Source organism: Silene latifolia, chromosome 10 (assembly GCF_048544455.1).
Source record: "Silene latifolia isolate original U9 population chromosome 10, ASM4854445v1, whole genome shotgun sequence".
Classification (NCBI taxonomy): Eukaryota; Viridiplantae; Streptophyta; class Magnoliopsida; order Caryophyllales; family Caryophyllaceae; genus Silene; species Silene latifolia.
Genome location: NC_133535.1, coordinates 138,515,341 through 138,540,752, shown reverse-complemented (window position 1 = coordinate 138,540,752; position 25,412 = coordinate 138,515,341). Strand labels below are relative to the sequence as shown.

At 39.4% G+C, this 25,412-nt stretch overlaps 1 protein-coding gene across 1 annotated transcript in view; it reads left to right on the top strand.

Moving 5' to 3' along the window:
• Nucleotides 1-1,430: 1,430 nt before the first annotated feature.
• Nucleotides 1,431-25,412, top strand: part of LOC141608342 (uncharacterized) — a 60,938-nt gene continuing 36,956 nt past the window's right edge. The window contains exons 1-2 of the mRNA XM_074427705.1: nt 1,431-2,232; nt 2,367-3,066. Coding sequence (XP_074283806.1) covers nt 1,431-2,232; nt 2,367-3,066 — 1,502 coding nt within the window. The remainder of the gene's footprint in view (nt 2,233-2,366; nt 3,067-25,412) is intronic.

The following is a 25,412-nucleotide window of genomic DNA, read 5'->3' as shown; positions in this document are numbered from 1 at the left end:
TCTTTAACCCTAGTACTGTTACTATGCTTAGCAAGACAGTTGCTGATCAGCTTATTCACTTTAAGGTGCATCATCATGAGTCTTGCTCAACTTTTCATTTAAGTATAGTCTATGGGTGTAATGATCCTCTGGATAGGCATAGGCTATGGTCTAGTCTTGTTGCAGCTTCCACTGCTGAGCCATGGTTGGTGCTTGGTGACTTTAATGTGGTGAGAACTCCTTCTGAGAAATTGAGTAACACTCCTCTTGTGCTTCAGGATATGCTAGATTTCAATGATTGTCTTGCTTCCTGTCATCTTGATGACCTTTCTTGCACTGGGGTTGATATGACATGGACTAACAAGCAAGATTCTATGACTAGGGTTTGGTCCAAATTGGATAGGGTTCTGGCTAATCCAGGCTTCATTACGTCTTTTCCCAATGCTTTTGGTCACTTTCAGGAGCCTGGTCTATCTGATCACTCTCCTGTCTTAGTCCAAATTTCTCAGGACAAAGAATTTGTTAAGAGATTTAGGTTTCTTAATAGTTGGGTTGGCCATCCTGACTATTTACAAACAATAAAGGCAGCTTGGATTACTCCTTTGCAGGGTAGTCATATGTACTGTTTCTTTCAGAAATTAAAAAGTGTTAAGCATGCTCTTACCCAATTTCATAAGCAACATTTCAGCAACATTTCTCAAAGAGTTCAGTCTGCTAAGAATGCCTTGGTGGAGTGTCAACAAAAACTTGCTTCCAATCCTTTCTCTGATATTCTTATTCAGGAGGAAAGGCTCTTAATTGCTGATTATATCAAGCTTAAAGATCATGAGTTTTCTATACTTTCTCAGAGGGCTAAAGTAAAGGATATTCAGGACTCTGATTGCAGTTCTAAATATTTTTTTGCAAAAAATTCTAAGAGAACTCATCAGCAGGTTATTGGTGGCATTCATGATCACCATGGCAAGCTTCATATTGGGTTTTCTTCAGTTAGTAAATCTTTTAATCAGTATTATCAGGATCTGTTGGGGCATAGCTCTCCCACTACCCCCACTTCTTCTGATAGGCACTTCCTGATTAGAGAGATTTCTCCTACTGAAATCAAAGATGCCCTTTTCAGTATGGATTCTAATAGTAGCCCTGGTATTGATGGATTTTCAGCTGGGTTCTTTAAGTCTGCCTGGCAGATCATTGCCAAGGATTTTTGCAAAGCTGTGAATCAGTTTTTTTCCTCTGGCAAAATGTCCAAGCAGGCTAACTCAACTGTTATTTCTCTGATTCCTAAGAAGGCCATAGCTAATGCTGTTACTGATTATAGACCCATCTCTTACTGTACTGTCTTCTATAAGACAATTAGTAAGATCTTAGCAAACAGGCGTCAAAGTATTCTTCCTTCCATTGTTGGTGCTGAACAAGCTGCTTTTATAAAAGGTCGTAGCATTTTTTAGAACATAATGTTATCTCAAACATTGGTTAAAGGATATAATAGGGCTAATATTTCACCTCGTTGCATGATCAAGGTGGACATAAGGAAGGCTTTTGATTCCCTCCAATGGTCTTTTATTGCTAATATGCTTTCAGGTTTGGGTTTCCCTCAGCAATTCATTGGCTGGGTGCTTGGCTGCATTCAAACTCCTTGGTATTATTTAAAAATTAATGGAGAGCTTTCTGGTTTTTTTCAAGGGAAAATTGGAATTAGGCACGGTGATCCCCTTTCCCCTTACTTGTTTATGCTCAGCATGGAAGTCTTATCTAGATATCTCAGGACACTTTGTGGTAAGCCTCTTGTTTCTTATCACCCTAAGTGCTCTAGGCTTAAACTTAATCATTTGATCTTTGCTGATGACTTGATGGTCTTTGTCAGGGGGGATGTTCCCTTTGTTGCAGCAGTTAAGAGCACTCTTAGTCTTTTTGCTGAGCTATCTGGACTTCATGCTAACATAGAGAAAACAAACATTTATTTTGGAGGGGTGCATCCTGATGTAAAGGGGGTTATGCTTGCTGCAACAGGTTTCTCTGATGGTCAGTTTCCCTTCAGATATTTAGGAGTCCCATTGTCTACTTCTAGAGTCTCAGTGACAATGTTTGACTCCCTCATTCTCAAGATTAAGCACTCTATCCAACATTGGTCCTCTCACTTTCTTACCTATGCTGGTAGGGTACAGCTGATCAACTCTATAATATTTGGCATGGAAAATTTTTGGTGCTCTTGTAATCTTTTACCCCAAGAGGTTCTGCATAAGATCAATAAGCTCTGTAAGGATTTTTTTTAGGGAATACCGTTTGAAGGTAGAAGAATGGTGTTTAAAAAATGGAAGGATATCTGTTTGCCTTGGGATGCAGGAGGCTTCAACATCAAGGATCTCTCCACTTGGAATGATGCTTTGCAGTGCAGATGGCTTTTCTGTTGGCTCATACTACTGTGGGAAGTTGGGTTTCCTGGCATCAGGCTTACATTTTGCAGCATCAGTCTATCTGGTTTGTGCAATCTCAGGATAGTTTTTCCTCTAGTCTAAAGGGAATCTTGACTGTAAGGGATAGGCTGGTTGCTCTTGCAGGCAGTATAACTAATGCCTCCTCTTTGATAAACAGTTGGTGTTCTCATGGTAAATTCAGAGTTACTGCAGCTTATAGCTATCTGAGAGGTACTGTCTTGGCTGGTCCTTGGACTAAAGCTTTGACTCATCCTCGTATTGTTCCTAGTCATACGATTATTTGCTCTTTGGCAGCTCAGAAGAAATTGGCTACTGTGGATAATATGCAGCATAGAGGTCTTTATATGGTAAATAGATGCTCTCTCTGTGAAGTTCCTCTTGAGGATCATGCCCATTTTTTCTTTAATTGCTCCTTTTCCAAGGATATTTGGCAACGGCTTCTGCATTGGATGGGTATAAATCGTGCTGGTTCATGCTTACTTGCTGAACTTAAACAAGCTGGAGTTGGAAGTAAGCAGAATTGGAGGATGGCCTGGTTTTGTACTTCTTTGGCAGCTGCAGTTTATCAGGTCTGGAATGAACGTAACTCTCGTTGTAGATACCTCATTTCTGCACCACCCGCAAAACACCCGGTGATAATTGGGCAGCATGTTTGGTATGCGGAACGATTTGTGACAGTTCGTAAGTTTATCATCAAGTGATTTCTCAAACATTAATGTCTACCTCTTAGTTGTCATCTACGTGCCGATACGGTCGTTTTGACAGTAATTAGAGTACATTTGGAGTCCGGGCCTAAAACCGTCTTCATTTTCTGATAACTGTTAAATCCCGAGTCAGAATGTTCTGGAATGTTCCGGATATTTCTATTCCATATTTCACAATCTTTATTCTTTGGTAAACAATTTCCCGTAATATTCACATAAAATATTAAGGAAAATCGAATTATTCCGTCCTACCATAACTTAAACACGGAAATCTTTCTTCCGCAGGAGGAAACCACTTGGGAACAGACGCAGCAGGTGCTGCGCCTCTTCCAAGAGACGCAGTGGCTGCTGCGCCTCTTCCCAGGTCCTTTTCTGCGTAATTTTCGTATCTTTTCCATATCTTTCCGAGATTCACTTCCAAAGACTCTCCGAAAACCCTATTCCTTCACGTGATTAGTATAAATAGGACCCTTCGCTCCTCATATTTCTCACGCGAGTGTCCGCCCTTCTCTTCTCCCTTTGCATTCTAGACTTTTGTTCTTAATTTTTGGCGTCTACGTGCTTGAACATTCGACCACGTAAGCTCGGATCCTTCTAAGTACCAGCCTCGTTTGCATGACCGACCAATTTGACCAACTCCACAATCAATCAACTTAAATAATCTATTCGTTTTCCTCTTACGAGGGCACTTTCATATTTGCGTTATAGTTCGAGTCGAGCATCGCTAATCGATATCTTAGTCCATCTCGTTTCGTCAAACATGTAAGTCTGAGGGTGTAAATCTCTCTTTTATTATTGTTCTTTACCTTTTTGTACCATCAATTGTAAGGTTTACGTCGAAAATACCAATTAAAACCGATTTCTAAAACCATGCTTTAAAACCCTTTTACGGATTTTAAGACAAACCGTCGAGAAAGGACGCAGCAACTGCTGCGCCTCTTCGAAGGAGCGCAGTTCCTGTTGCGCCTCTTCGTGAGGCTGCCGCAGTTCCTTCTTCCTTTCTTCTTCCTTCATCCTCTGTAATTCGTCAATCTTTTGTTTGTTTTCGTTTGTTTCTTGTTAATTCTTTGATACGATAGCACAATAAATTCTCATGTATATTATTATTTTCACATACGTATAATTCATCATTAAATCCGACTTAAATCCCAAGTAATTCATATTTGCGGGTTTTCGTCATTAAAATCAATCCGGGTTGTAGAAATTCAATTCGTTCATATCGGGTTTCTGGAATTCGATCCTTTGATATATTTCCATCTGTCTATTATATTGTTCGTCATTAATTTGTCGTTAATTCATCATGTTTAGCTTATTTCATTCACCCATGTCACTAATTAATCATTCATTCATGTAATTAATTCGTTTAATTCCGTCTCATCCATGTTTTGTTGCTTTTATGACCATCAATCACATGTAAATAACGTGTTAATCACTTTCATCCGAGTAAATAATTTAATCAATCATTAAATTTACCGACGAGTACTAACAACACGCAATTCCGCTTCACACGGCCTGAATCGGTCGTCAGAATGACGCAAAGAATCGCGCGCTATTCTGGGGACGCAGCTTCTCATTGCGCTTATTCCGGTTGAATTCTGCCTCTGAACTCCGTTGTTGCCTGACCTAGTTTAATTAGTTTACGTATAATTAACTATTATCCATATTATCACCTTCTGATTTGGTCGTTAATTTATTTGTTTATTCTTTTTCTCAAATTATCCGTTCTAAAGGTATTTTCGACATAAATCGCTTATTCCATTGTAATTATTGTAATTTTCATTATTGTAATTTTCTTTTATTTTCTTTATCATATTCTTGTATTATTTGTATGTTTTCACATGTAATTGAACACTAAATCCTACTTCGACGTTAATTGTATGCTAAATTACGTGTTAACCGACTTAGCCTAATCTTCATATGTTAGGATTAAAACTTGGATGTTGCATTGCATGCATATAACCGACGATATATCGAGTATAAATGATGTCCCTAATCATTAGTAGAGGCCGCTATCGAGGCGGGCGGGATTAGGTGTTCGATCAAAAGAGCTTCCTAATACGTACCCTCACCCCTTACTCCAGATCTCTGTGAACATCCGTGTTCATTGGCATCCACGAGAGTCATTCTGGACATAGAATGCTAAGAGTAACGATTGCTTAGTGTTCATGTCTTTACTTTGTGTCTTGACATGGCACGAGGTATTCGAACGGTTCCAATTTCCCATAAAAATTGGTGGCGACTCCAACAAAAATGCAAACGCTTGTTCTCTTCCTCCCAAGCGCCCCCGTGGGCCGCCCGTCGTCCACGATTTGGTGACTCACTGGGGATAATACACTTACGTGTAGCCAAGGGTGAAACTTGAACAAGGTTAGGGAATAATTTGTACAAGACAATTGTCGGTTTTCATAACTCGGTCTTCCTAGACCGTTTTATTCGGCCTTCCTAGGCCCAACCCAACCCATTCGACCAATCGTCCCGTCTAAACGGTCCTAATTCTTATTTGGGCCTAAGGATGGATAGCGATTGACGTCATCCATACCATGATGCTTACTCTTGTTTGTATCAAGGGCCTTCACTACTTGAGGAAATGGACTAGGAATCGGCCTTACTCTTGTTTGGTACGAGCCTCTCCACAGACTTCGGGTTTGATGGTTCGGTATGGCAACCCACCCTTTAAACCAAAACCCTTTTAAATGCACTCAGCATCCCGTTATAATGCTTGTATGAATGTTTGTACCTTACGTGATCACCATTTCTAAAACAAAACCATGACGATTTTTTCAAAAATCAAAACCTTTTCTTTAATCAAAATTTCGAAAAAGGGGCCTTCAAATTAGCGCAAAACCGAGTCAAAACTCTGTCCGTTTGTCGAGTCAAAATCCGGGCCGCAAGCCCATTTCAAAACCTCACTGCGAGTCCACTCCTACAACTACACTATAGTTGACTAGGATACACATTTTCAAATTTTCGTCCTTTCTTCAAAGCTCACTCAACACAAGTGGCACACACCCACTTCACGAGTCAAAACATTTCTTCTTTTAGCAAGTGTGTTAGATTGGTCGATCGTGTTTTGATTCGTCATCAATCTCTTATCCAGTTTTCAAGATGCCTGGATCAAGTGAAACAAACCTCCACCAACTTCAAGATGGTAATGATCGAATCCTAGCCGCGCTAGCCCAAATCCAAGTTACCCAAGACCAAGTCCATGATCGCCTTGAGACCATCGAGGGCCGGATCTATGCCGTAGAGGGGAGGTTGCCTCCTCATGAAAGTGAAGTAGTAGGTGACTACGCGGATGAATCCAAGGACGAAAATCCTCCCATGGGACTAACTGTAGCCGAGAAAAGACTCCAATACTTAGAGGAGCAATTGATGTACCTTAAAGGGGATGACATTTATAGGGAGAATAACCGCAAGTACGAGGCCGTCAATTCCAAATTGCTAACCAACTTCAATATGACAGATATCCCTAAATTTAAGGGGCACGAGAACCCTTTGAACCACATCCGTGCCTTCAAGGATTACATGTCTATCAAAGGCATCAAACCCGAGATGTTCTTAAGGATCTTTCCTTCATCTCTTGACACCATCCCGAAGCAATGGTTCTACTCCTTAGAACACAAGAAGGTCGCTACTTGGGAGGATGCCGCAATCAAGTTTTCTAAGCAATATGCGGATAATGCCGAGATCCAAGTTAACATGCGCACTCTAGAGGTTCTTACCCTGAATGACAAATAAGGGTTCACCGACTTCCTAAGTAGGTGGAGGAAGACTGGTACCCAACTAGTTGAACGCCCGGATGAGGCTACCCTTGTGGAGAAGTTCGTGGACAATCTCAAACCTATCTATGCCAATCATTTGAGATACCAAAACATCAAAACTTTCAAGGACTTAACCGTACTAGGGACAAGGATTGAAGATGACATCCGTAAAGGACTCTTGTCCAAAACGGTAGGTCGAGGATATCAAGGCTCAACAAGTCGTTCATACGGCTCCACTAGCAAGACTGTGGACAAGGCCCTCGGGATCTGCGTCCGCGGGATCCACACTAGGCATAATCGACTCGAGGTTCTTTCGAATCGAATTAAGACAAATTAGAGTCGCCACCAAGTTTTTTGGGAACTTGGAACCGTTCAAGTCAACTTTACACCATTCATCGAAAAGCATAAAGCCAATCGACTACGAGTTATTAAAGATAAAGACTTGTACCCTATATCACTCGATTTGAATGACTCTCGTAATCCAATGGTATTTAGACGGATCCACAAACCATAGATCTTGAGTAAGGGGTGAGGGTACGTGTTAGGAAGACCATAAGGACACCTAACCCCGCCCGTCGATAACGGCCTCTACTAAGTCAAGTATCGGACTTCAAATAAGGTCGTAGCTACTGCGATATATGATATGCAAACATCGTTTTAAAACCCTAACATGTGACAACAATTTCTATGTCGTTTTAGATGCAACTAAACTAACTTTGTCAAAGTTGTAATTTAGCATGTGGGTTGATTGATCTAACAACATACAAAACAAAGCAAACAAGGCTTGATGGGAATGGGGGAGCCGTTGGGATCTACCCTATTACAACCCAGGCATTTCATGCCGACACAACGAGAATTTAGAGATACAACTCGATCTAAATACAATTGCTATATACGACACCATACACGACACATGGCCATTCGGCCTAGGAAAACGTGCACAAAGGGGTGGCCCACGGTTTACATAACTCACGGCCTTGGGTCACTCCTCGTAATGCGTGCTTTCGCTTAATCTTATCGAATTAGACATTAGGCCACACACCAAAGCATGCATTAGCATAAATCGGGCCATGTCGCTTTAAACAACATGCGATTTACTACGCTCTTACACGAATTGGAACACAACCATCTAACCAAATGAGACTAAGGTTTTTGAAGAAGTTTTGACTCGATAAAAGTAAAACAAACTTGAAAATTACGACTCGATGAACAAACTATAAATTACAAGCTACAAAACAACAAAGAACAAATGATATTAAATAACGAGGCAAGAACGACAAAAGGCACGGCCACCCTCACGGCCAAGCCACGTCCACCCTAGTTCCTAGGTTAGGTTCATTAGTTAGATCAAATGATTGCGAAATGAGTTAGGAAACGAGTTAGAAAACAAGTTAGAAACGACGTTGAACGATTGAGAAGATGCCACGCGAATGTGTATTCTACACGGCCTAAAGGGTCTAACTAGGTCACAATATTACAAGATTAACGCTTACTCATCGAGTGTTAATAAGAAGGTGCTAATCACGCACTCTTATACTAGCGAGAAATTAGGTGAAAAGAGAGATGCATTCAATTAGGTTACATAATTGTTGGTCGATTTTAATGCTTGTGTCGAAGCACCCTAACATGTCTAATTAGGTTATTTAATCGATATAAAGCCGTCTAAATGAATCGTATGTTAACAAACAAGGGTCGAACTAACATGTAACGGGTCCTAGGGTAGGTCGAGTTGAACGAAACAAGCAAGGGGTCAAAAGCGAAGAACGAAGTTAGGATTCGTTTTATTAATGCCCTACTTTGAACACGAGGATATGTAAATGAGACGGGGGATACGACCGACCGATGTGGCGGATTTCTTTCCCATCTCAAGTCAACGCGGGTGTTCGTGGTGGTACTTTAACTCATACTCGGACTAAACTAGTTTCATAGTTAATGATGTCAAACGATAAACAACGTAAAACTAACAATAAAAAACAAACATAAAAAAGAACGAAATAAAAAGGAGAAAAGGAGGATTTGATGCACCCTCAACCTACATGTATCGTTGACACCGTCTTGGGTCGTAATCAATGGTATATTTTATCTCGAGAGGCCGTCGTCGACGAAGGAACAAAGCAAACAACACGTTTTTTGTAAATCTGGACAGCAACATTCAAACTGCAATTTCTCACTCGTTTCACGGTGAAAATTAGATTTAAAAGATGTTTTGAAAACTAGAAAGAGAGTAGAATAAAGATCTTAAAACAAACCACGCTCGTTCTGAGTTATTGGGCACGAAAAACGAGCATAAACAGAACTGGACATACAGGAAAAGCCGCGAAAACAGAGTGTATGACACTCTGTTTTTCGAGGGGATTCGTGTACTCTCAAGGTCAATTTGGCTCGTGAATATTCGTCTAAGATGTAGATGGATGTTATATGGTTAATTAGGAACAAGAAACTCGAATTTTAATGGAGATTTGAAGGGGAAACGAATTGTATTTCGAGAAAGACACAAACTGTTTCAGTTTGGATGTCTCGGTTTTGTCGAGGGTTTTGAGAGGCAATTAGGGTTTGTTTCTGGAGTTTAATGCTTGTGCGTGACGGTAGTATGTATGGAGAACTTAGAGGAATGAATTTATGGCATAGGGGAGGTATTTATAGGGAGTTAAAGTAGGGTTTCGAAGGGTGAACAACAGCTTGTGTCTGTTTCGTATAGCTGTTGTCCAGCAGCTATTTTGAGGGTTTAGGGTGTGTTTTCTTGGTGGGCAAGGCATAGTAATATGGTTAGAATATTCAGGTGTGGATGGGTGGTCATGGGCACGGGTTTGGTAGCCGTTTGGAGCGGGTTTGGAAGTGTTTGATTGGGCTCGGGTTTGGAGAACGAAAACAGGGGGGCTGCTTGTTGCGTGAGGTTTGTGAAGGAGTTTGGACGTGGGTTAAATGGGAAAGGGCTTGGAATTATAGCTTGATATGTGGGCTAGGTGTGAGGTGAGATATGGGTCGCATTGGAGTCGAATACGGGGCAGTTTTGGTGTCGGGTTTGGGGCTGCAAAACAGAGCAGCAAAGGTGGTGTTGGGCTGTTTGGGACGTGATTTGGGAGGGCTAAGCCAGGGTTTTGTGGTGGGATTTGGCTGGGATTTGAACACGGGTTGGAGGAGAGGGGATTGGGCCGAAAGTGCGTCGAAAATCGAGCCCAAATCAAGTAGAAAACGAGCTCAAAATCGCGTATAAAATCGTCGTAAAAATCGAGTTCTTCAAATACGATTTATAAAACGATTTAAATTGATTTTTCAAATCAATTAACTAAAGAATGATTTTTCAAATCAAAAATATATTTTATTTTCAATAAAATAAATTTAAGAAAATAAATTCAAATTAAAACAATAAAATGAATTCACTTTTAAAAACAACATTTAATTTAAATATCATTTAAATTAATAAAATATGTAAATCGACAACGCTCATTCTACATCGTAAAACGAGCCCAAATAATGACAATGACAACCAAAGAATACATGTGTCCTATCATCATCGGGTGTTTGTCGGGTTCTCTATAAATTCCAATATCGACGGATACGGGTATCTACAGAGCCTCCACTTTGACTGAGGCTTGGACAAGGCGAAAGTCAAAGTATACCCCAGGTCCCTCTCGACCTGAGGATTCTGCGGGTCGTTTATAGTCCATTAGACTTGCGTATATAAGCTTGCCAGCCATAAGAAGAGATCATACCTGAAACTTCGTCGGGGATTAACTCTTGCTTCTGTTGCGTCAAATTGTCATCATTGGTCGTCGACCCATAAATTGCATATATGGTGGATTGAGCCTTATCCTTAGGCGCCTACGTATCCGTTTCTGACGGAATCAAACCCGCGTCGTAGTTCGGCCACTACTGACACTTGCCCAAAGTTTATCATCTGCTGGCATTTGTCTGAAATTCGTATCTGCTGACACTTGCCCAAAGCTTATCATCTGCTGGCAGGTGTCCACATGGGACAGGACTTTCCAAGGAGGTTGCCGCCGCTTTCATCATTTGCTTTCAGCTAAGGAATTCTTCCATTTCATACTCTTGTATTGAATTGAATTCTTGGTGGATGTCATCCTTTACATCTTGATAATGGTCTCTGAAGCCAACGGCTTCAGAGCCCCCAGTTTGCGATGGCTCTAAAGTCGAAGACTTTAGAGCCCCCAGTTGAAGCATATCCTGCTATATTTGAAACACAAAAACGTACTAGCAATAATCATCACATAAGCACATTTGGATCATCGATCTTAAAATTGGATCATTTGAAAGATTGGGTCATCGACCCGAAAATTGAATTTGAAAATTTTGAATAATTGGGCCATCGACCCGAATTTCGAGTTTGTCATCATTTAGAATATTGGGCCATCGATCCGAAATTTGAATGTGTTGCAAATTTTGAATAGTTGGGCCATCGACCCGAAATTTGAACATGTTGCAAATTTTGAATAGCTGGGCCATCGACCCGAAATTTGAACATGCTGGGTCATCGTACCGAAATTGAATTTGAAAAAAACAGGGTCATCGACCCAAAATTTGAACCATCTGTTGTTGTCAAAAAAAAAAAACTTTTTCCTTTTTGAGATTTTGAAATTTTGAATTTTTGAAACTTGATGGGTGAGCACGAAATGCGACTCAGACATTCTGTATGACCCGTAAATGACGTGGGCATAGCCCGCTACCGTAAAACAAAAAGGAAAATAAAACCGTAAGTGTGCACGGGTTTTAATTCAATTATTGACTTGTTAGGGGTAGAAATGTAGATTGGCCATTCTGGCGCCAAAAGATGGCAAATGGGAATCACAAGGTCGTCGAACTTGGGACGGAGATATCGTATGGGCGTGCTCCCGAGGGCACATGGGAATCAAGATCACTTGGCATTGACAGGGTGGATTAAACTCACGGAGCAACAACGTTGGCTTCGCCCAGACACTAACCACAGACTGATTTTATGAGAACAGTTGGACATCACACATCACTCTTGTTGGGAACATTCTGCCACTCTTCTCCTCGCCTCCTTTCTTTTCAGCGAGTATTCATCATTTCTTGCCACCGCATTCTTTCTTTTCAGCGGGCTTTTCATATTTTTCTTCCACGCCTTCTTTCTTTTCAGCGGGCTTTTCACATTTTCTGTTCCCAACACAAACCCACATCTATCTGACTGAGCATCCTTGCCTACACCGTTAGATAAAGCTCATTCCGAGACTTGACATTATTCATCTGAACCTATATCCTTATCCTAGCCTACATCGAGTGCTAAGACCAACTCAAACAAAGGTGGCTTCATTTGGACTTGGTTAAGACCCGTAAGAAACCGACAAGATGGCAACTTGGATGATGGGTGGATTGAATCCCTTATTCTGAAGGACTGCCTACGTATTCGCGTGGAGCAAAATTAAATCCGACGTAGTTCGATCAAGGTGCATTAAATTGGCATTTTGATTGTGTGTACACACTCGAAGGTTTCACCTAAGGTATCATGTCATATCCCATCCTAGCCTGTAAAGTACCGTTAAATCCCGTGTTTGGGGTTAGGTGTAAAAGGCTTTGATCTTTTGGGATGTGGAGCTTGGTAATAACAAGTTTGAATGCTTAAAAATCATTCTGAAGGTTTGTCTTGTGGTGCTAAGGCCAAGGGCTATGGCTGCTGATGTGGTTGGAATGGGTGTCTCGGGTTTGATGAACCACGAGTGCAAATGGGTTGAAAAATGATGTGGGTTCAAATTTCCATGTCTGGACCCTAAAGGCTGGGTGTAACGACACAAGAGGAATAATTCTCAAAATTCCCGACTATCCCTTTGTAACTGTCTCAGGAAGGACTTAGAGGGTAAAGAGGTTACTACTTAAGCTTTTGGGCTTCGCCCATTGACTTCAACTATGGGTACTTGACTTGACTTCTGGCTTCCGTAACTTCGACATTCAACCAAAACATTTTGCAATAACTTAAACATCTTTTTTTCTTTTTTTCTTTTTCTTTCATCACTTTTTCTTCTTTCTTTTTTTTCGTCTCTTTTTTTCTTTTTTTCTTTTTTTTCGTCTCTTTTTTTCTTTTTTTCTTTTTTTTCTTTTTCTTCCTGAAAATGATCTTCCACCCATACTGCTTGTTACCATTGAATTCACACTGAAAACTGGGCTTCGCCAACTAAATTGGGTTAGAACTAACAATTCCTTGTTAAAATGGGTTGGTCTCTTCTCTCTTCGAGATGGGATGATTTTATGGGGAAAAGGCTTGCCTTCCGTCATCGATAGGGGAAACAAGGAGCTAGTTCGGGTTCGTCATAGAATCATCTAAAAGCTTGTCATGAGCACTGGTTCTGATGGAGGTTTTCTACCGCCAGACATGGAATAGGTAAAGGAATCAAACACGGAATCCTATTGTACCTTACGTTTTGAAACGGGATATATTTCTATCCCAGGGATGCCTTTGAGTGTGTTGTGCATTTTATCATGTTTTCGGAATGATTGAGGATTGGAAACAAGACATATTTGGAAACGAAACTGCAACTTTTATTGGAATGACAAATGCTTAACAGACTCGAATGAACGATTCCTAGGACACACCCTAGGTCATCGCGGAACAAACGACTCAACTGCAGGAAAAGAAAGTCCTAGACTCGACTCGACTAAGATAAGAAAACAGATCCCGACTCATAATTTTAAATCTGGTCAGGAGCTTTCTCTTGTTCAGTTGTCAACTTAGATGCTCGACTCTTGTCCTTGATCCCTTTGATGGTCTGCCTCCATCCTGAGGTAGTCCTCTGAGGATCTACGCCAATGATGAAGGTTGGTGAATCGAATTGTCTTTTATTAACTTTGTTAATAAGAGGAGTACATTCTAGAGCAAGACTCCCGACTTGAATTTCATTCTTCGGGTTTGGCAAGAATTCAGAGCAATCTAAAAATATTTTCCCGATAAACACCCCTTTCAAGTGACATGGGCGGATAAGATGGGAATAATTGACATTGTCTTCGACAGAAACAAAGTTGGTGTGATCGCCAAATGGATTGGTGATGTTATTGGGTTTAACAGTTGGGATCGGGAGTGTTCCATTCTCGATCATGTCTTAGATTTCGTGTTTCAGTCGATAGCACCTTTCAGTATCATGGCCTTTCCCTTGATGAAAGGCATGAGAGGCATTTGGTTTATACCATTTACCTTGTTGATCAGCAGGAGGGTCCGGAGTTGGACCAATAGGCTTCAGCTTTCCTTGGGCTATGAGCCTTTGGAGAGCGTATGTATAAGTACATCCGATATCGGTGAATGCCCTAGGTGTTTGGCGCTGCGACTTCTTCGACTGCCCTTCTAAGAGATTGATGGCTTCATCAATATGGGTCGTTGTTGGGGCTTTTGTCTTAGATGACGAGGCCCCTTGGTATCCTTTTGGCTTTTCAGCCTCTGCCCTTATGACATCATCTTCTACCTTTATCCCGATTCTTATCAATTCTTTGAAAGAGCCAAAATTCTGGTATTTCAGAGCATTGCGGTAAATAGGTCGTAGATTCTTTACGAACTTATCTACCATTTCAACTTCGTCAGGCTTCTTGGCTAATTTTACGCTTTCAGCGCGCCATCGTGCAAGGAATTCAGTAAAGCCTTCTTTGTCTTTCTGTGTCATCACCTCCAATGTTCTTATGTTGGTTTGAATCTCGACATTATCAGCATTGTGCTTGCAGAACTCCACCGTAATATCCTCGAAAGTAGGGAAGTTCTTAAGGTCCAGATTGTAGAACCATGCCTTCGGGTGTTCATCCAGAGATTGAGCGAAAATTTCAGAGAGCATATCAGCAGGTACTCCCTTCAGTACTAGGTACCCCTTATAGGCCTTAACATAGTGGACTGGATCTTCTGTGCCTTTAAACTTTGGGATATCAGTGAGTACCATGTTTGTGGGCAACTTGTCCTGAACTGGGGCATAAGCCCTAGCATTTTCGTAGTGGTTGTTCTTCCCCTGGGAGAGTTTCAGACGGTCTTCAATGAATTTGAACCGTTTCTCCAGATCAGTCAGAGGTGGGGTGGAGGAATCTTCACCCAGCTTGGATTCGATCACATCCATTCTGGTCATCATGAGGTTCACGGCCTCGGTGAGTTTGTTAACAGCGTCTTCCATTGCTTGAAGTCGGGTTTTTGGCGGCCTTTCTACAAGAAAACCCCGAACTGAGTCAATATTCAAATGTAAGAGCCCCTGCACACTTAAGGACACGACACCAAATTGACTCAAACAAAGACTCGACTTAAGACTGACTAACCAAAAGGTTCGACTCACGGTTGGATTTAGACCTCGATTCATTTTAGACTCGACAAAACGACGTGACCCAAACCATCATAGCTCGATTCTAAACTGGACTCGGTGTGACTCAACCCGTGATTGGACCAACATAGCCCATAGGTTTAAGTGAAATGCCCTAAATGGCCTAGTTTGGATGTTTCTGTGGACTATCCTAGACCAATTGGTCGACCCACATGACTCGAAGCCCAAGAGGTGAGCTTGGGTGACCCAACAAGGTCGTGTTCTAGATACCTAGGACGAAACACACCTAGCCAAACACGGTTAGGACCCGGACACGACTCGACGCATTTCATGCTTGATTAAGGTTCGAGAGGCATTTTGGATTGAATTTGAAAAAAACGGATAATCGATTTGAAAATGAGAATTAAAATGGGCAGCATGCCGGCTATAAAAGCTCATTTTGGGCCGAAAAATCTAGTCCTACTTGGGCAGCATTCCGCGTTTTTAAAACCATGCTATTTTGAAATTAAGTTGTTCAAAAGTTCGGTTTTGAAATCGATACGGAAAATTTTGAAAAGACTCGGGAAATTCATTTCGCACATTGTCATTCTCATGTTATAAGGATGTATGCTCCTAGACATCTCTAAGTCTCGGCAAGTCTTCTACAAGAAGGTCTATGCCCTCCAACCGGTTTGGGTCTTATAGAGCAAGGGCCTTTAGGTAGAGTACCTAGAAGAGCATCCCCACCATCAAGAACCACGACGAGGCGGAGCGGAAGCAAGCAATGTGCAAGTTCCTGGCATAGTGGGACGTCGCCCCCCACGCGTCACAAAGAAGCGCTGGGACAGCCCGGGAAAGTCCATAAGGGTTTATGCATGAATCGTAGCACTACGAGTAATGTTTTACTTTCTAATACTTTCTTTTCAAGTTTCACCTCGGAGGAAAAGACCCTAGAAACAAAGTGTAACAAGTCCTCTTTTCCCCAGCGGAGTCGCCAAACTGTGGACAAGGCCCTCGGGATCTGCGTCCGCGGGATCCACACTAGGCATAATCGACTCGAGGTTCTTTCGAATCGAATTAAGACAAATTAGAGTCGCCACCAAGTTTTTTGGGAACTTGGAACCGTTCAAGTCAACTTTACACCTTTCATCGAAAAGCATAAAGCCAATCGACTACGAGTGATTAAGATAAAGACTTGTACCCTATATCACTCGATTTGAATGACTCTCGTAATCCAATGGTATTTAGACGGATCCACAAACCATAGATCTTGAGTAAGGGGTGAGGGTACGTGTTAGGAAGACCATAAGGACACCTAACCCCGCCCGTCGATAACGGCCTCTACTAAGTCAAGTAACGGACTTCAAACAAGGTCGTAGCTACTGCGATATATGATATGCAAACATCGTTTTAAAACCCTAACATGTGACAACAATTTCTATGTCGTTTTAGATGCAACTAAACTAACTTTGTCAAAGTTGTAATTTAGCATGTGGGTTGATTGATCTAACAACATACAAAACAAAGCAAACAAGGCTTGATGGGAATGGGGGAGCCATTGGGATCTACACTATTACAACCCAGGCATTTCATGCCGACACAACGAGAATTTAGAGATACAACTCGATCTAAATACAATTGCTATATACGATACCATACACGACACATGTCCATTCGGCCTAGGAAAACGTGCACAAAGGGGTGGCCCACGGTTTACATAACTCACGGCCTTGGGTCACTCCTCGTAATGCGTGCTTTCGCTTAATCTTATCGAATTAGACATTAGGCCACACACCAAAGCATGCATTAGCATAAATCGGGCCATGTCGCTTTAAACAACATGCGATTTACTACGCTCTTACACGAATTGGAACACAACAATCTAACCAAATGAGACTAAGGTTTTTGAAGAAGTTTTGACTCGATAAAAGTAAAACAAACTTGAAAATTACGATTCGATGAACAAACTATAAATTACATGCTACAAAACAACAAAGAACAAATGATATTAAAAAACGAGGAAAGAACGACAAAAGGCACGGCCACCCTCACGGCCAAGCCACGTCCACCCTAGTTCCTAGGTTAGGTTCATTAGTTAGATCAAATGATTGCAAAACGAGTTAGTGTGGACAAGGCCCTCGGGAACTGCGTCCGCGGGATCCACACTAGGCATAATCGACTCGAGGTTCTTTCGAATCGAATTAAGACATATTAGAGTCGCCACCAAGTTTTTTGGGAACTTGGAACCGTTCAAGTCAACTTTACACCTTTCATCGAAAAGCATAAAGCCAATCGACTACGAGTGATTAAAGATAAAGACTTGTACCCTATATCACTCGATTTGAATGACTCTCGTAATCCAATGGTATTTAGACGGATCCACAAACCATAGATCTTGAGTAAGGGGTGAGGGTACGTGTTAGGAAGCCCATAAGGACACCTAACCCCGCCCGTCGATAACGGCCTCTACTAAGTCAAGTGTCGGATTTCAAACAAGGTCATAGCTACTACGATATATGATATGCAAACATTGTTTTAATCCTATCATGTGACAACAATTTCTATGTCGTTTTAGGTGCAACTAAACTAACTTTGTCAAAGTTGTAATTTAGCATGTGGGTTGATTGATCTAACAACATACAAACGAAAGCAAACAAGGCTTAGGGGGAATGGGGGAGCCGTTGGGATCTACCTATTACAAACCAGGCATTTCATGCCGACACAACAACAAATTAAAGATACAACTCGATCTAAATACAAAGCTATACACACGACGCAATACATGGCCGTTTGGCCTAGAAAACCGTGCACAAGGGGAGGGGGGGGTGACTCACGGCCTACATGACACACGACCTTGGGTCACTCCTCGTAATGCGTGCTTTCACTTAATCTCATCGAATTAGACATAGGGCTACGCACCAAAGCATGCATTAGCATAAACCGGGCCATGTTGCTTTAAACAACATGCGGTTTACTACGCTCCTACAAGCATTGGGGAACAACCGTCTAACCAAATAAGACTAAGGTTTTTCGAAGAGGTTTTGACTCGTAAAAAAAGAAAACTAACTCGAAAGATTACAACCCGACGAGCAAACGATAAATTACAAGCTATCAAACGACAAAGAACAAAAGATATAAAACAAACGAGACAAAGAGAGGCATGACCAACCCCACGGCCTAAAGCCACGGCCACAGACACGGCTACCCTAGTTCCTAGGTCGGGTTCATTAGTTAGATGGATTTGCAAAGCGATACGGGAGATACATTAGAAAACGATGATAAAAAAAAGGTCAGAAAGCTTCGCTTAAGATCGAGTGTTCCACACGGCCCAAAGGGGTTGAATTAGGTCAAGTTTGCAAATTAAGTTAACTCATCGAGTGTTAATAAGAAGGTGCTAATCACGCACTCTTATACTAGCGAGAAATTAGGTGAAAGAGAAAGATGCGTTCAATTATTTACAGAATTGTTAGTTGATTTTTAAAGATATGTCGATGTACCCTAAAGTGTCTAATTAGATTATTAAATTAATTTAATGTCATCTAAATACGTCATAGGTTAACAATCAGAGGTTAAACTAACATACAACGGGTCCTAGGGTATGTCGAATTAGCCGAAATAACAAAGGGGTCAAAAGCGAAGAGCGAAGTTAGAAACTCGTTTTATTTATGCCCTACCTTGAACACGAGGATATGTAAATGAGACGGGGGTGTACGACCGACTGAAGTAGCGGTTTATTTTCCCATCTCAAGTCAACGCGGGTGTTCATGGTGGTACTTTAACTCATACTCGGACTAACTAGTTTCATAATTAATTAGAACAATCGATAAACAAAACGAAAAACAAACAAAAACAAGACAATAAAAAAAAGCATAAAACAAACGAAATAAAAGGGAAAAGAAGAGGATTTGATGCACCCTCAACCTACATGTATCGTTGACACCGTCTTGGGTCGTAATCGATGGTAGATTTTATCTCGAGAGGCCGTCGTCGACGAAGAGCAAACCAAACACGCGTTTTTGAAACTTTCTGGACAGCGATTTTCAAACGATGATATCTCCCTCGTTTCACGACGAAAATTCGATTTAAAAGATGTTTTGAAAACTAGAAAGAGAGGAGAATAGGGATCTTAAAGCAACCCCTGCTCGTTTTGGGTTATTGGGCATGAAAAACGAGCACAAACAGAACTGGACAGACAAGAATAAACCGCGAAAACAGAGTGTATAACACTCTGTTTTTCGAGGGATTTCGTGTACTCTCAAGGGCAATTTGGCTCGTAAATCTTTGTCTAATGTGTAGATGGATGTTATGTGGTTAATTAGGAACAAGAAACTCGAATTTTGATGGATGTTTGAAGGAGGAACGAATTGTATTTCGAAGAGGACGCACAAACTGTTCCAGTTTGCAAGTCGGTTTTGTGGAGGGTTTTTGAGAGGCAATTAGGGTTTGTTTCTGGAGTTTAAAGCTTGTGAGTGATGGTTGTATGTATGGAGAACTTAGAGGAATGAATGTATGGTGAAGGGGTGGTATTTATAAGGAGTTAAAATAGGTTAAAAGAGAGGGAGGGGCAATCGGGCTTCATCCCGTATGGCTGCTGTCCAGCCGTTTTTGTGAGGGTTTGAGGGGGGTTTTCTTGGTGATTAAGCTAGGATAATATGGGTAGGATACTAGGGTATGGGTTAGGGTTAATGGGTACGGGTCTTGGTAGTGTTTGGAGCGGGTTTTGGGCTCGGGATTGAGCTGCCAAAACAGGGGGCTGCTCGGTTTGGTGCGGGCTGTTTGGGGCTTGTTTTGGACGAGAATTTGGGCCGTGGTTGGGGGGTTCGAACAAGGGTGGATGGGTAGAGGCTTGGGTTGGTTAATGTACTCGAGATTCGTGCCAATTCGTAAAGGAAACGGGCTCAAAAACCGAGCTAAAATCGAGCTCAAAAACAAGTGTTCAAAACGAGTTCTTTTCGATTTTCAAATCGATTTTTCAAATCAATTAACCCATTAAAATAAATGACTTTTCAAATCAAATATACTCATAAAATGATTTTTCAAATCAATTATTTATTTTATTTTCAATAAAATAAACTTGGGAAAATAAATTCAAAATAAAATAAAATAAATTGAATTTACCTAAAAAACCATAATTTAAATATCATTTAAATTAATAAAATGAACTCACTTAATTTAAAAAATCATTTAAATTAATAAAATGAACTCACTAAAAAACATTAATTTAAATATCATTTAAATTAATAAAATACTTCATCGACGACGCCCATTCTACATCGTAAAACGAACCCAAATAAATGACAGTGACAACTAAAGAATACATGTGTCCTATCATCATCGGGTGTTTGTCGGGTTCTCTATAAATTCCAATATCGACGGATACGGGTATCTACAGTTAGGAAACGAGTTAGAAAACAAGTTAGAAACGACGTTGATCGATTGAGAAGATGCCACGCGAATGTGTATTCTACACGGCCTAAAGGGTCCAACTAGGTCACAATATTACAAGATTAACGCTTACTCATCGAGTGTTAATAAGAAGGTGCTAATCACGCACTCTTATACTAGCGAGAAATTAGGTGAAAAGAGAGATGCATTCAATTAGGTTACAGAATTGTTGGTCGATTTTAATGCTTGTGTCGAAGCACTCTAACATGTCTAATTAGGTTATTTAATCGATATAAAGCCGTCTAAATGAATCATATGTTAACAAACAAGGGTCAAACTAACATGTAACGGGTCCTAGGGTAGGTCGAATTGAACGAAACAAGCAAGGGGTCAAAAGCGAAGAACGAAGTTAGGATTCGTTTTATTAATGCCCTACTTTGAACACGAGGATATGTAAATGAGACGGGGGATACGACCGACCGATGTGGCGGATTTATTTCCCATCTCAAGTCAACGCGGGTATTCGTGGTGGTACTTTAACTCATACTCGGACTAAACTAGTTTCATAGTTAACGATGTCAAACGATAAACAAAACGATAAACAACGTAAAACTAACAATAAAAAACAAACATAAAAGAACGAAATAAAAAGGAGAAGAGGAGGATTTGATGCACCCTCAACCTACATGTATCGTCGACACCATCTTGGGTCGTAATCGATGGTAGATTTTATCTCGAGAGGCCGTCGTCGACGAAGGAACAAAGCAAACAACACGTTTTTTGCAAATCTGGACAGCAACTTTCAAACTGCAATTTCTCACTCGTTTCACGGTGAAAATTAGATTTAAAAGATGTTTTGAAAACTAGAAAGAGATTAGAACAAATATCTTAAAACAAACCACGCTCGTTCTGAGTTATTGGGCACGAAAAACGAGCACAAACAGAACTGGACAGACAGAAAAGTCTGCAAAACAGAGTGTATGACACTGTTTTTCGAGGGGATTCGTGTACTCTCAAGGTCAATTTGGCTCGTGAATCTTTGTCTAAGATGTAGATGGATGTTATGTGGTTAATTAGGAACAAGAAACTCGAATTTTAATGGAGGTTTGAAGGGGAAACGAATTGTATTTCGAGAGAGACACAAACTGTTTCAGTTTGGATGTCTCGGTTTTGTCGAGGGTTTTGAGAGGCAATTAGGGTTTGTTTCTGGAGTTTAATGCTTGTGAGTGACGGTAGTATGTATTGAGAACTTAGAGGAATGAATGTATGGCATAGGGGGGGTATTTATAGGGAGTGAAAGTAGGGTTTTGAAGGGTGAACAACAACTTGGGTCTGTTTCGCATAGCTGCTGTCCAGCAGCTCTTTCGAGGGTTTAGGGTGTGTTTTCTTGGTGGGCAAGGCATGGTAATCTATCTATATATATATATATAAAAGAAAGTTTTTTCGAGCGATCTGAGAGCGTCCACATCATCAAAAATCAATTTAGGAAAGTATAATTTTTGATGTAAAAATAAAGTGGAAAATCTTTTAATTATTATAATATGTATATTTCCTAAATTATATTCAAGTGATATTTCCAATTTTTATATCAAACTTTTACATTTCATTTAGCAAAAAAATATCGTTAAAAAAATTATGAAAATAATATAATTAGCTTTGTGATAAAAAATGCTATCATTAGAGTATAGATTTCATATTATTTGCACATAGTAAAGACGGTGTACTTCTTAATACGTAAAATTGTGTACTTTTTAGTATGTTTTGTCCCACATTGGAAAATAAGTAGGTGTGGTGAATATACTACATATAAATAGTAGAATTGTCCCACATCGAAAGATTAGTATAAGGTGATGTGATCCTATGATTATAAATAGGGGGCCTATTTGGAACTTATGTAACCACCCAAAATTTTTTGAGTCTCATAAATATTGTTTTAAAGAGCTCTTAAGATTTTCTATCATTATCTACGATATGATATAAAAAATAAAGTGGAAGTCGTTGGAAACTACCCGGGAAAGAGTTAAGAACATGAACAAGAAAATCAAAAAATACAAAACTAAAGGTTTTACTAATGGTAGTCTCCTGACACAGTACAAAACTAAAGATTTTACTAATGATTGTCTTCTGAATGCAGTAATAGAGCGTTAATGAGTCGTTATTTGTACGATGCAGAGATCCCTATCTAATGATCGAAACTAAGTGGTTTTACCTTCAAAGAAAAATAATATGTATACAATAGTGGGTTTTTTAAGAAGAGACATATATTTCTTGATATGTTATATCTTTCACATTGAAAAATAATGTAGGCATGATGAACATACTACGTCTAAGTAATTAAATTATGTATCTCACATTGAAATAATAGTATACGGTAGGGTGATTCTATAAATATAAATAGGAGGCATCCTTGAAACTTAGGTATTAACCCAAAATTTGTTGATATAAAAGATATGTACTTTTGTATGTTATATGTCCTACATTGAAAAATAATGTAGGTGTGGTGAATATAATATGTATAAATAATAAAACTGACCCATATATATACATTTTCTATATTATATTAAAGTGATATTTATAATTTTGATATAAAAACTTTATATTTCATTTGACAAAAAAGTATCGTATGAAAATTATATAATTAGATTGTGACAAAAAAAATGCTATTATTAGAGTGTAGATTGTATTGTATTGTATTTTCTCATTATTAAATCGGGTTGATGTCAAAGTAGGTGCAAAAAAATGGTGTACTTAGTATGTTATTTGTCCTACATTGAAAAGTAATGTAAGTGTGGTGAATATACTATGTATAAATATTAGAATTGTCCTACATCGGAAGATTACCATAAGACATGCTGATCTTATGATTATAAATAGAAGTCATAACCCAAAATATTTTGATTCTCTTAAGTATTGTCAGATAGAGCTCTTAAAAGAGTTTGTATTATTGTCTCTACAATAATGATTCTAACGTAAGTTTATCTTTGGAAAATCTTTTAGTTATTATAATATATAATCTGTATTTATTATTTTATATTCAAGTGATGTTTCTAATTTTTATATAAAAACTTTTACATTTCATTTGACAAAATAATATCGGTAAAAATATTATGAAACTAATATTATTAGATTCATGGTAAGAAATGCTATCATTAGAGTATATATAGATTTCATATAATTTGCACATATTAAAGATGGTGTATTTCATAGTATGTTATATGTCCCACATTGAAAAATAATATAGGTGTGATAAATATACTATATATAAAAAATAGAATTTTCCCACATCGAAATATGGCATAAGGTGGGTGATTCTATGATTATAAATAGGACGCGTCCTTGGAACTTAGGCATCAATCCAAAATCTTTTGAATCTCTTAAGTATTCTCTTGGAGAGCTCTTAAACTTTATATCATTATATTTTCTACCTATAGATTTTATATGTCCCATATTGAAAAATAATGTAAGTGTGATAAATATACTACGTTTAAATAATATAATTAGAATTGTGTTAAAAAATATTTTATCATTAGAGTATAGGTTCCTATCATTTGCACATATTTTAATTATGATAAAAAAAACGTTCATGATATCATGTGTAATCTATCAAAGTTCAAGGTTACCATGAGAAATTTCCAATATTATAATGATATAGTTAATTAAATTTTCATTTAAAAGAGAGAGATATCCGTATAAATAAAACAATAAAGAGGTATTATTTTTTAATTGTTATTTTATTGCCACGTCATCAAACTTAACGTCCATTTAACACCCTTTACATTAGGGTACCCCGGGCAAAAAAATGGAATCTCAAGGGTACCATAGGCAGATTCTTAAAAGTAGGGGTAACATGGAAAATCTGACAAAATTAAGGGGTACCACGGGAAATTTCCGTATCTCAATTATGTTGAAGAAAAACAATGTACAAATATTAATGGAGACGAGAGTACTTGATCTTATTATTAAATTTAAATATAACTGTTAGATATAATGAGTAGCAATTGTTTGTATTCGGTATTCGAGATCTGGTTGGATGTCGAACTAAGTGTAAAAAAGATGGTGTAATTCTGAGTATGTTATTTGTCCCACAATAAAAAACAATGCAGGTTTGATGAATATATATTACGTATAAATAGTAGAATTGTCCCACTTCAAAAAAAAATCCAAGTTTGGTGAATATATTACTTATAAATAGTAGAATTGTCCCACATCAAAAGATCAGTATAAGGTGGGGAGATTATATAATTATAAATAAGAGTTAACCCACGTATATATTAATTGCATTATAAATAAGTTATTTACCCCGTTGCAACGCACGGGCATTCAAACTAGTATGTTTAGGATAGTCAGGTGTGGATGGGTGGTCATGGGCACGGGTTTGGTAGCCGTTTGGAGCGGGTTTGGAAATGTTTGATTGGGCTCGGGTTTGGAGAACGAAAACAGGGGGCTGCTTGTTGCGTGAGGTTTGTGAAAGAGTTTGGACGTGGGTTGCATGGGAAAGGGCTTGGAATTATAGCTTGATATGTGGGCTAGGTGGGAGGTGAGATATGGGTCGCATTGGAGTCGAATACGGGGCAGTTTTGGTGTCGGATTTGGGGCTGCAAAACAGAGCAGCGAAGGTGGTGTTGGGCTGTTTGGGACGTGAGTTTGGGATGGCTAAGCCAGGGTTTTGTGGCGGGATTTGGCTGGTATTTGAACACGGGTTGGAGGAGAGGGGATTGGGCCGAAAGTGCGTCGAAAATCGAGCCCAAATCAAGTAGAAAACGAGCTCAAAATCGCGTATAAAATCGTCGTAAAAATAGAGTTCTTCAAATACGATTTATAAAACGATTTAAATTGATTTTTCAAATCAAGTAACTTAAGAATGATTTTTCAAATCAAATATCTATTTTATTTTCAATAAAATAAACTTAAGAAAATAAA